Raw genomic sequence first — 13,167 nt, forward strand, 5'->3', positions numbered from 1 at the left:
CAAGTGTTGTTTGGGGACTTCATAGGTAAATACCATCAAGTGGTGAAAGTCACAGATACTCAATCTGATAACAAGGGTTTCTTGTAGTTGCTTGACCCTCAGTCGACTCAGGACACTGGTAAGCAGCAGTGTGTCACTAGGCTCCAGCTGCTCACCCTGTCTAATGAGCCTGGAATGCCAGAAGTATTGGTTTCTTCCTAGGAACAGGGTCATCACTGAGTCCCTTCTGTGATTCTGACCCAGCTTCCTCCCTCCCTGCCTGCAGCCATCAGCTTCCTCATAGAAACAGGAGCCCTGCTGCACTTCCCAGACACGAGCCACGGCCTGAGGAACCTCTACTTCCTGGACCCCATCTGGCTGTCCGAATGCCTGCAGAGGATCTTCAACATCAAGGGCTCACGGTCGGTGGCGAAGAATGGGGTGATCCGAGCAGAGGACCTCAGGATGCTGCTGGTGGGGACGGGCTTCACACAGCAGACTGAGGAGCAATACTTCCAGTTCCTGGCCAAGTTTGAGATTGCCCTTCCTGTTGCCAATGACAGGTGAGACCATAGCCCGGCATATGCTGAAGAAAGGAATGGGATCCAAGGACACTGATGCCCAGGGCTACCACCACCAGGATAGCTACCTCCGGGGGATGGCCAGGTGCTTAGCCTGGGTCAGCAGGAAGGTAGACACAGCAGGCGCCACTTTGACCACCACCAGCAGTTGGAAGGAATCTACTTATTGAAGGGGGTTAGAAAACCAGGCAAGGGCAGTTCTCCTTGGGGCAGCTGTTGGCTTGGTAATGCGATGAGTGAGGACATTCCATGACGTGGACACACTTGTCAGTTATGTGGCCTCAGAATGTACTTGCAAGTCCACTAGGTTGACTGGTTGGACAGGCTCAGGCCTGGGCCTCCACAACGCTGCCTCCTGGAAGGCTGGAGTAACACTTGGAAGCATGCCCAAGGCCTCTGCTTTCTCTCCTCTACTGCCTCATCTCTGGGCACATCATCCGCACCACCCCAAATTCGTCTCCATGCCCCTAACATCTGCTTCAGTCCACCCCTCCACTGTGGGACCCTAACACCTCCCAAGTGCTATCTTCTGCTTCTCCTGGGGACATCTACAGTAGTCTGCCGTTATCCAGGGTTTCACTTTCTCCAGATTCCCTTCCCAGTGTCTAGCTGCAGTGAGGAAATACAGAACAGAAAAGGCCATGAACAGTTCCTTCCTTTTAAATGCTACAACACTCCCCGCAGCATAGGGAGATCTCTCACTGTCCCACTGGACATGTCTCGTTCTTATCCAATGTATCCACACTGCGTCGTCTTATCCACACTGCGTCGTCTTCTGCCCCACATCTTCATACCCACCTTGGGTATGAACTCCGCTATCCTGGCATGGCTCTGCTTAAGTTTAATCCCCCATTTTATTTAAGGAAAGCCCAAAGCACAAAGGTAGCGATGCTGGAAATTTATGACAACATGTTTTAATTGTTCTCTGCTGTTCCTTTATAAACTGTCTCTCATTGCTTCAGGTAATAGTCTCTTTCTTGAAGTCCATTTTGTCTGATTTTAAAATAACCACGTACCAGCTTTGGAGGTCTTTTAGCTTTTAGCTACAGCTGTCTGCTTTATTACAAATTGATCTGAGTATGTATATCACAATGAATACCTTATTGCCAATTAATCGTCTAACCTGATGCTCTCTGTCTTAAATAGGAATACTTAGTTAATCTACATGAAGTGATTAGTTTCAGAGTTGGATTTAAGTAGCTTTCCATTTGCTTCCTATTTATACCATTTAGTTTGTTTCTTGTTCATTTTGTTCGCCTTCTGAGTTAGTCGCATTTTGATCTCTTTATTCATTCCCTGTATTCTCGGAGGGGTCTTCAATGGTTCCGCTAAGTATTAGAATATGCATCCTTACTAGTGTGTTGATGCTTTCTTCCCATGGTCACCTGTGTTACTCCATATCAACACTCACCCTCCCGAACATGAGAATTGACAATGCCCCAAACCATGAAGTAGGACCCCTGAGAGGGCACCAAAACTCTGGTGGCTACCCAGGCTCCACTGATGTCCTTGGTTGGTTCATTCACTTCCTGGCTTTGATGGCAGCAGCGAGTATCCCAAATCCATGAACCCTTATGGCGAACCTGCCCTAGAACACATCATCACTCCGTGCCCCAACTCCAGAGCCTTACGGTGGTGCCATACAGTGGGGAGCTGGCTTGGTCCCTGGGCAGCCATTCTAGAGATTCTGTTGGTGTAAGCCAGCCATCCACAGAAACAGCCCTCCTTTACACTTGGTCATAACAGAGTTGAGGGGAGGAGTGCAAGATCTACTTGCTTCATTTGTATGGAGTCATGAGCAGAGTCCTAAAGATAAAAACCTCAAAAAATAGATTCAAGATCTGTCTCATGGCCCCTTATTCCATATCATTGCCATTGGCCAATAAAAGCTCAAGGTTGGGCCACCTGTCAGTGATCTAATAATATCACTGGTTTTATCATTTATCAGTGAATTAGAGGAGTAAGGATATATTATATACTGGCATTCAGTAAGAGTATCGTGTGTGTGTGTGTGTGTGTGTGTGTGTGTGTGTGATTCTGCCTATATGGCTGGACAATAAAAATCAGCCAGATTACTACCAAGTCCAAGGAAGTTTTTGCACAGCAAGGTGACAGACTGTCAGAGAATGAGCCCTAGCTACCTTTATCCTCCCGTGCAGAATAATAACAATATCATTACCTACTGGTACTGCCCTTGCTGTCAGGAGTAAATAGATTATACTGCATAGAACAGTGTCTCTTACTCGCAGGAGCTCCGGAGAGAGTAGGGATCAGTAGCACTGCCCTTACTGTTTGGTCATGTTACATCCTGTGTCCCATGTGTCTGGATCCGCACAAAGCTGTGAGTTGCAGAACATTTTCCGTTCTAGCACAGATCTCATTTCCCTTGTGCCTGAGGTGAGTTCCAGCTCCTTACACCCTAGGCTTCCATGGGTCAACAATGCAGCTATGGTCTTGGAATCCATACAGACACAGATGCTCCTTTAGGACCTGGGTCTTCCACCTGTAGTTCATGAACCCCCACCCCCACCCCTGCCAAGTCCTTCAGAAACTTAGGATTGATGAGCTTCCAAGACCTGTCTTTTCCAGCACTTTCATTTCCTCCTGGCAGAAATGCCTTAGCTCTTACCATCTCTGGAAGGCCCCAACCCACATCTGTGGCCATCTCAGTGGCGCAACCTGCACTAGCCCCCATCCTCAGAGGGCACACTGTCCTGCCCAGGGTTCATGAACTCATTGACACTCATCAGACGCAGGAATAATTCACTTCTGCAGTCCAGTCTTAGCTACCCCTTAAGACAGCCTTCCTGCCCAGGGACTACTATTCCCTTCAAGATCTGACTTCCATGGACACTCATATTTTGAACTCCTTCCAGTCCTGTTCATCCCCCTTCACTTCCTCTTTTTTCTTCTATTATTATTGTTACGTGTGTGTGTATGTGTGTATATGTGTGTGTAAATGACTTAAATATATAAATAGAACCTGATGAGTCTATTTAGCATTGCATGTATATAACTTTCAAACTGACCACTTAGCACTGTGGCCAACCAAAAGACTCATCCTTAGGAAAGTGGAGATGGAGGCCTTTTCTCCGTTTTGTCCAGTCCCACTGGACCAGTTTCTCTCCACCCACCAGGTCCCCACTCGCTAGTTCCCACAGTCACTTATGAAATAACCACTCTGAGGCTTATTAAAAATTAAGTTACAATTGTTTGTCCAATGGCTTAGTCTTCCTGCTGGCTAGCTCTAACTATAAATTAACTCATTTCTATTCATTTGTATTTCAGCCTGAGGCTCGTGGCTTGCCAGTAATGTTAGTCCCTCTTGCTCCTTGGCGTCTACATGGCCTCTCCTCAACTCTGCCTACTCTCTCTCTCTGTATCTTTGTCTGCACTTCCTCCCTAGTTCTACTCTGCTAAGCCTTTGGCCAAAACAGCTTTATTCATCAATCGATAAAAGCAACACATATACAGAAGGACCTCCCAGATCAGTAGAGACTAATTCTTGCTCTCCCAGTGGTCTCGTTGGTTGTCTATAGTTATTTGTCTAAGGCTGGGGCCCTGTGACATTTTCCACTTCCATTTTCTGGTGGTTCTTGGTGTTGTCACTGTTGAGGTCTTACTTGGGTAATCATATTTGCCAAGGTATCACGGGTATAGCTTCTTCATGATTTCCAGGAGACAGAGTCTCACAGCAGACTTGGTGGTCCTTGGGCTCTTAAACTATTTCTTCCCCTTCTTCTCCAGTGTTCTCTGAGCCTTAGGTGCAGGACTGTGTTGCAAATATACGCTTCTCCTCTGGGCAGCCTACAATCAGGTGATCTCCACATTCTGACCATTTAATGGTATTCTATAATAGTCTGTCAGCAGCAAAGGGGTATGGGAGCTAGATTCATCTGTGAGTGTAGATTTAGAATTCAGCTAGAAATGTTTCTGGTCTAGTAAAGTGGAGTAATAGGTTTGCTTCTAAGGTCCATGACCTCACAAGCCCCAGGAAGTTAGCGGCATTTCCAGCACCAGCCATGATTTCCTTCCTGTTGACCAGGCCTTAAATAGACAGCCGTTGGTTACTGCCAAGATCTGACCCCACTATTGCACAGTCAGGGCTACCTTGCTGTGCTGAGGATTGTGGGTCATGGGATCAGAGCTGGGTGACTGTCGCTTGCTTCCTCCCTTGGTAGCTCGCTTAGAACCTTCTGGTACTGTGAAAGCTAGCCCTCAGGGAGAGGACCTCCAGGTTAGATCCTGTGTCTGAAGTGTGAGTTTGCAGCAATTAGAACTCACCTTAAACCTTTGGGAGGCAGCAAAGGACAACCACAAAGGGCAAAACAATATATTGTTTTGAGAATCTCTTGGATTCCATTGACCAACAACTTGACAGAGGTTTTTCGTGTCTGGTGCTGGAGTTTTTGTCGTGTGGTCTGTAGCTCTTGTGGGGGCATGGTCGGCAGGACTGGGATTGCTGAAGGCAAAGCCTTTATTAAGAAATGATTCCAGGAGCTGTGCATATGGCTCAGCAGTCAAGAGTGCTGGCTGCTCTTCCAGAGGACCTAAATTCCATTCCCAGCACTTACATGGAGGCTCACAGACATCTGTAATTACGGTCCCAAGGGTTCTGACGCCCTCTTCTGGACTCGATGGGTACTACACACACAGCACACAAAGATACATGTAGGCAAAACATCCATATGTATAATAACAATATCTTTTAAAGAGAAAAGAATCCAGCCTCTGTTTTGCCAGGATAGCCCATGCCTGCCCTGTGCCTGCCCCTTAACTCATAGTTCATAGCACATGGTATATCTCACTTTCCAGATGCATTTGTGGGGAGTGACTTTCTGGCTGTCCACTCTTTTAAATGACAATAGACAAAAGCACCTAGGTCACATAGTGACGCAACAGTTTAACGATGACCATGTCCACTTGTGTTCTCATAAAACATCATTTGTTCTGCGCAAAACCGCCATGTTCTAACTTTTAAGGTCGTGTGTTGTTTCCATTAGCCAAGGACAATAAACAGCTACGAAGACCAAGGAAACAGTCACCCTGACCCCGATATCTGCGTTGTCCTCAGAACAGTGCAGCTGTATTTGTTTTCCCTCCGCTAACCAAAGTCGGTGTTAAGTGATTTCACAACCACAACCCAGTTTTCTGAGAAGCAACTCCGATTTGCTACGCCTGGCATTTTTATGTCTTCCCATCTTCCCATCCACGTCACTCTAGGTTCTCGAACTTTATAGGGAGGATGCCTGGCAGCCTGAGCTTTCTCAGCAGAGGCCTTCCTAGAGGGACCAGGGTCCTGCAGGGGACCACAGGCCACAATTAATCATCTCTCCCCTTCTGTGTTTCAGCTACCTCTTACCACACCTCCTTCCATCCAAACCTGGGCTGGACACCCACAGCATGCGGCACCCAATGGCCAACACCATCCAGCGGGTGTTTAAGATGAGCTTCGTGCCTGTTGGCTTCTGGCAGAGATTCATAGCACGGATGCTGATCAGCTTGGCTGAGATGGACTTACAGGTAGCTCCGGAGAGGATAAGGCATCCGGATGGATGGGCTTCTAAAAGCATACTTTTGGGGGGAAGATTACAACTTCTGTGCTGGTGGGACCTAACTGAAGGCTGCTCCCCTGTGGTAAAAGGACTGATACAGGGTTGAGAGGCAAAGCATAGTGTGAAGCCATTGGCCTAGCCTGGGAATACCAAGTTTGTACCCATATGGCTTAGCCTTCTCCCTCCTGGAGTTATGGTCCCAAATGGTAACCATTTCCCGGTCACCGTGGAGCTTGTGCTAGCAGAAGAAGACTCTTCCGCCAAGCCAGCATACTTTTGGTGCAGCAGCTATGAACTGGGCCAAAAATTAGCATTTTCCGTAACTCCCCAGGGCCCTGACTTCATGGTCTTGCTGTCCTGACTGTACCCTTGACTTACCTGAGAGGAATCTCTGACTTCTCAGATCACCCAAATTTAGAATCTTGGTTGTAAGCATCCATACCTAAGTATCATAGTAAGGACAGCCTACAGGAATTGATTCTCTCTTTCCATCACGTGGGCCCCAGGGCTAAACTCAGTTTGTCAGGCTCAGTGGCAAGCATCTGTGCTGAGCCATCTCACTGACAAACCAAGGCTGGAGTTAGAGATGCATCCCAGGCCCATCTTGCATCATCTAGACTGTGTAAAGGTCCCCGGTGATGCCACTCCGCAGCCAAGTGTGGAACCTCTGCTGGAAAACATCCACTTGCTTTGGTCACAGTGAGGAGCCAACCCATGAGTGATGTTCCGTGGGTCCAGCCAGAGTTATGGAGCGGCAGCACAGCTGTCAGTCAACACTAATTTCATGCAAGACAATAATACAGAAGTAATATTTGCCTAGAGCAGTAGTTCTCAAAGTGGGGTTCCCAGACCAGCGAAATTGACATCACCTGAGATCTGGTGAGAGCTACCCATTGTTAAGCCCCAACCCCAGATTTACCCCCTCAGAAACTTCAGAATGGAGTCCAGCTACTTGTCACTGACAAGACCCCCAGGGGATCGGGGCACACTCTACAGTTTGTGAGTCCCTGGCATACACTCCCACTGTTGAACTGTTGAGTCTCTTTTGACATTGATCTCTGCCTGACTTTGCTTTTGCCACCTTCTAATTAGAGCGCCCTTATTGAATTACAACTTCTTGGCTCGGGTAAAGATGCTCTTTGATCTTCCCATTTTATGGGAAGAAAAATAAACACAAGAGGCTGAAAATCAATTAAAAGTGTTGCAGCCTGTGTTGCGGATAGGGGAGTAATCTCTTTATGATGCCAAAATGATGCCCTGGCTAACAGAGTGGGTGCTGGCACTGCCTCTCCTAGGGTTCCGTCTGTCTCTCTGCCCTCCGTTTGAACTGTGTCCTGCTGTGTTCTAAGTGGGAGGTCACTGCGCCCCCACACACACATTGTGGGAGGCTGAGCTCACAAGGAGGGGGGGCTGCTGGATGGGAGCATGCCTGTCTGAGAAATCAATGCCGAAAGAAATCCTATTAAAATTCAGATGGAGGACAGAGGGGAGAAGAGTTCAGCCTCAGCATCCATCAAAGACATGCAGATTCCCGCAGCTATAGCCTCTCTATTTGTAGATCTGCCAGACCAACAAAGAACCCAGCGAGATGCCTGGCCCTCGTGGCCAGTGGCTGCGGTGACAGTCTCTTGTTTTCCAAACCTCACTCTGCACCCAGAGCCTTAAAACTGTCAGACCCTAGATCGGGCACCCCACTACTGAACCAGAGATATCTTCATGTGTTTTCTGTAGTCATAGTGCTATATTTCGGAGAGAGCGGAAGAGCCAACCTAATAGAAAAGAATGGCTAGAGAAATCACTACCACAGCCTTAGGAAAATGAATTGTCAGTGAGTTTTAATAGCAAGGCAGCCATGACATTTTCAAAGTATACCTTGTTTTTCAATGCTTGCGATTCATGCTAGAGCCTGGGGCATGGTGGGTAAGCACTCTATCACTGAGCTGTATCCCCTGGCCAAAGAGCATGCAGAATGAGAAACACACTCTGTACTGCCATTTTTTTACACATATGTATGGTAGGAAAAACTCCTGGACTCATACCTACCCAAACCTTAAAGTTCTTCCTTCTGGGTGATAAATTGTTGGTTGTTTATTTTCTCTGTTTTGTTTTTCTGTCCTGTCCACATTACCAAATGAAATGTTCGCTTGTGAATTTGGGGAGGGAAGTGTTCAGAGAAGAACAGCCCATTTGTAATCGCTTAGAAAATCTGTTCCCAGGGTACCCTGGAGACCCTTCCAGATCATGAGGCCTTTGACTTGGCAACGGGGATGAGCAGTGGGTGTGGGAGGCACGGGTGGGAAGCTGCAGCAATTTATCAAGATGGGGCCAGGCCAGCCTCCTCGAGTTCTGCACAAGGCCAGTGGGGAGACCAGAATTCTTAAACAGGGTCTTTTCTCTCTGTCTTTCAGCTTTTTGAAAACAAGAAGAATACGAAAAGCAGGAACCGGAAAGTCACCATTTACAGTTTCACAGGAAACCAGAGAAATCGCTGCAGTACATTCAGGGTCAAAAGAAACCAGACCATCTACTGGCAAGAAGGGCTGCTGGTTACTTTTGATGGGGGCTACCTCAGGTGGGAACATCCGGGAGCCTGCGGGCAGGGTCAGCACGGTTCCCAAGCAGCGGCCCGTGACAGCCCCGACCTACTGCTCTTCCGTGTGGAGTCAGAATTCTGCTCCTAGAACAGCTTGCTAGAAATAGAGACCCTCCCTCTGATTGCCCTGATGGCCCCATCTTCCTGTCCTCCTTCCACGACTTTTTCTGGATAGGCTGAGAATAGCCACAGCCCAGAATTTGGGCTCACTCCATTTGAAGGAGTAGGGACAAGGAAAAAGTTGAGTCATAAACAAATATATAAACAGAAGAGTCATCCCAATATCCCGCTTGGTGCATGGACCCTCAGGGTCCCTGAGAGTTAAGTCCATCCTTGGAAGCAGGGAAATCACCTCCAGCTCCTCAATAGTTTGGCAATGGGCTCCTTTCCATTTCTGCGTTACAGCGTGGAGTCCTCAGACGTGAACTGGAAGAAGAAAAAAAGTGGAGGGATTAAAATCATCTGCCAATCAGAAGTGAGGGACTTCTCAGCAATGGCTTTTATCACAGACCATGTCAACTCCCTGATCGATCAGTGGTTTCCCGGTAAGAGAATATTCTGGAGCCAAGCCTTTGACCACACTTATAGATATGCGTTTTAAATCAGAATGAGGCTGCCTCTCTGAGAAAGCAAAGTTGCCACCGGGGTTCAGCCCTTTTCTGAGAGTCCTAAGCTCCACGGGAGTCCTGCTCTGGGCAGAGCAGAGAAGTGCTTTGGGGACAGTGTGACCCACAAAAAATGCAACAGAACTAGGTGTCCTGACTGCCCACAGTATATAGGGGGAAGGTCCCTGGGTCCCACGCGTGGCCCAAAGAACCATACATATGCCTTGTGTAAGTACGTATACTTACATCAGGAGAACCCGAAAGTGGAGGTGTGTCCCTGGTATAGGGACAGTGAGGGAGGCCAGTGCTGTGGTTCCCTTTCCTCCTTCCCTGCGTGTCCCTACTCATGCTGGTGGTGATCAAACCACCCACGCAGCCCTTCTCAGACTCTTTGAATCCATTTCCCCATCGACAGTTTGACCAAAGAAAATACTGTTTGAAGTGAACCCCTTGGGGTCCTCTGTTTGTTTTGCTACTGAGGTGGACAGAGAGCAGACAGCAGGGAGAAGGCTGTGGGGGCAGCAGCAGGAAGGCAGCTGTGGGGAGAGCCGGCTGAGGGAGCGCTTCTCCCCCTTGCAGTCTCTGGAGTATCTTTTATACTCACTAGCCCCTGCATTTAACCTAGCCAGAGGTCAAAGGGTCGAGAGTGGACTTAGGGCACCCTGTCTGTCACACAAGCCTGTATGAACTAGTCTACCCACCTGCCCCAGAGCCTTATATCCCAGGACCTCTGGACAGTGCTCAGGGATGTGGCAGAATACCACTGGATATATAGTCCAGACGTGGAACCTGGCTTCTTAGCATATTGCTGCAGAGTGACCAACATGGAAAACGGCTTAGGTAGAGGTCCTCAGAGGAAATCAACCCGTGTAAGGCAAGGTACCTGGAGGACTCTTGGCCAGCCAAGGGGGCCCCCAAGACCTGTGTCAAGTCTCTGGCCACTTCCTAGCTCCCTACCAGCCCGTGCCCCGCCTCAGTAGGTGGTGGGGATTTGGCAGGTGAACCAAGTAGACAGTAAGCTGAGACAGAAGAAACTTGGCCAAGCGTTTGAGATAAGATGTCCTAGAGCCAGCACTGTGAGCCAGTGGCCAAGAGTCTCTCACTGTGGATTCCTGTGAATGCCAGATAAGCCCAGAACATCTAGGAATTCACACTGTCTTATACAAAGGAGGTCCCTGCCCTGCCCCAGGGTACTTCTGTGGGTGTTTCTTACCACCTCCTAATGAGAGAGCACAGAAACAGTATACCTCTGATCGATGAGCCCATGCTAAACATCCTATGATCGTCTATACTCACAATCCCCTGCATTTAACTTGCCCAGAAAGCTCCAACAGGTCTTCTGTCTCTAGCTTGTACTAACTATGGTCAGGGTAATGGAGTGTGGCTCAGACTCAGCCCCACCCAGCCATGCAGGCAAAGTCCCTACCACTCTCATCTCGCCTACCTCTACCAGCCTTCCAAGGGCTGCGGGATACTTTGACTCTGAGTCTATTCTTGGCATCAACAGTTTTACTGCACAAAGTCACCAGGTGGTGAGTGCAGTTGGTAGCCGCTGTAACCCCAGTGTTTGGAAAGCTGAGATCAGAGAATCATGAGTTTGAGATCAGCTTTGGCTATATAACCAAACCCTGCCTTAAAATCAAAACCAAAGCAATAAGGCACCCCAGAGTGGTACCAAATTTCTGACTCCCTAGGGATGTAAAGCCAACCAGGCCCAGGGTTGTAGGGTACTTCTCAGAGCACCCACATACATCCAGTTCACAGGAACTGTCTCCTCCTCTGTCCCCATTTAGCCCTGACAGCCACAGAAAGTGATGGGACACCACTTATGGAGCAGTATGTACCCTGCCCGGTCTGCGAGACGTCTTGGTCCCAGCATGCGGATCCGAGTGAGAAGTCAGAGGGCGTGCAATACTTTGATATGGAAGACTGTGTGCTGACAGCCATTGAGCGGGACTTCATCTCCTGCCCCAGACACCCCGAGGTCCCTGTGCTACTGCAGGAGCTTGTCCCAGAGCTGTTCATGACTGACTTCCCAGCCAGGTATGCTGCGCAGTCCCTCCCAGGACAAGTGTGCAGGCTGTGTGCTTCTTCTACCCGTCACTGCATGGTGCCCTAACCATGGGGTGGCAGTAACTATTCCAGCCATCCCTTCCTGCCAGTCTCAGGTAACGTAGATCCACATCTTAGCTTGCTTAAAGAAATGACTTTCCTTCTGAATCCTCAGCAGGCCCTACTGCACTTTGCACACAAAACCGCAGGGGCACCTGTTCTTTGTACCCCTCTGTGAACTAGCATCCTTACTGCGGAGCTGGCCCTCCTCAGATTCACTTTGTTGCCCACTGGAGAGCTGAAAATTGGCAGAGCTGCTCATTGACCCTTGTGGAAAGGGCCCATTCCCGTACCTGCAGCCTCGTCTTTCTTTTCTGGGCAAATGCTGGTGCCCAGCTACAGGCAGACCCTAGCTCAGTTCTTCCAGCTCCTTCTACCTCCATCCTCCCAAGAGGATAACTGGGGAGGGAAATATTGTGGAAAGGGACCTGGCTGGTCCCTTCCAAAAGGAAATGGCTACAAAATGTATACAACAGACCATCTTTGGTAGATGGAAACCCACTCCCGTGATATGAACTCCCGGGGATAGTCCTTCAGTGATTTTAGATTTCAGCCATTTTTAATCGTTTTGGGGTTGTGGTCTACTATCGCGACCAGTGGCATGCCATTTCTGGTTTCTCTAACCTCTTCAACAACTTCTCCTCCTTCTTCTCCTCCTTCTTCTGGAGATCTATTTTTTCGTTTTTCTGCACTGTTCCTGATGCCCATACACCACTGCTGCTCCACACCCCACTTCCGGGGATCTATTGAATTTAAGATGGGCCTGGGAGGTGACTCGGTGGTAGTGCATGAAACGCTATGCTCAATACCCAGCAGTAAAAGAATAGTTAACCAACAGAGGACACGCCTCAGCCACACTGCAGCATCCCCAGCAGCCTTGTTGTGGTACCACTCTGCTGCAGAATGGCTTTTCTTCATGGACATGTAAATGTGTATAAGCATGGATCACAGGCTTTGGAAGGTGCTAGGTTAGGCACCCCTAACGTTTTAGACATTTCATGTATCTGCCAAACCTTGCAGCATTTGTACCTCAGCACAGACATTACAAATTAGTGGACTGCAGAATTCCCTCTGTGATGTCAAGAAGCCAGGCAGGATGGTCCTTGCTGCTTTGGATATCATCTTCAGCACAGTAGGATTCTGAGGTGAAGTTACCTGTTAGGAAGTGGAAAATCGCAACAGCCTGAGAAGGAATCTTTCCAGAGAGAAGCTCGGGACACCTGCTGGGGTCCCAACCAGCCCTAACAGGGGAGTTTGACAGGCAAAGTTCTGCCCTGTGACTGCTACAGAACTCTGCACTTTCCGGGCTTGCGCAAGCCCTAGAAAGCCCTAGAAAGACCCCCAGCATTCTCCAGGTTCCCACATCTTAGGTAGCCCCCATATACCTGTACTTCCCAAGCAAGGGTTTTATCAGAGCACTTGAAAAACATCCTCAGACCATGTGGTCAATGCTGCAGTGGGTACAGGTGACATGATTGGTCTGTGCTAAGTCTGGGTAGCTACAAAGCCTCTGCCTGAAAGGTGTAGAGAGAACGCACACCTGCAGGACCAGGAGGCTCACAGGCACCCTTGGCCTAGATGGCAGGAACCTGGTTGGTCCCTGATGAGGACCTGTGTAGATCTCAGTGGAGTGGTCTGCCTTTCTCCTCCCTGCCCAGCCTTCTCTCTCTTCTTTGCTTCGTGTTTTGACTCTAATACCATGGTTTCTGAAGAAGAGAGGAGTCTCAGGAAGTAAGAGGCTA

The 13,167-nt window shown here is 48.7% G+C and overlaps 1 protein-coding gene across 1 annotated transcript in view; it reads left to right on the top strand.

Moving 5' to 3' along the window:
- Lrrk1 (leucine rich repeat kinase 1) overlaps positions 1-13,167 on the top strand; it is a 138,700-nt gene that overhangs the window by 104,665 nt on the left and 20,868 nt on the right. Inside the window, exons 20-24 of the mRNA XM_057756435.1 lie at positions 266-542; positions 5,912-6,083; positions 8,524-8,687; positions 9,114-9,253; positions 11,107-11,356. Of these exons, the coding sequence (XP_057612418.1) occupies positions 266-542; positions 5,912-6,083; positions 8,524-8,687; positions 9,114-9,253; positions 11,107-11,356 (1,003 nt within the window). The remainder of the gene's footprint in view (positions 1-265; positions 543-5,911; positions 6,084-8,523; positions 8,688-9,113; positions 9,254-11,106; positions 11,357-13,167) is intronic.

This window comes from Chionomys nivalis, chromosome 23 (genome assembly GCF_950005125.1).
Source record: "Chionomys nivalis chromosome 23, mChiNiv1.1, whole genome shotgun sequence".
NCBI lineage: Eukaryota > Metazoa > Chordata > Mammalia > Rodentia > Cricetidae > Chionomys > Chionomys nivalis.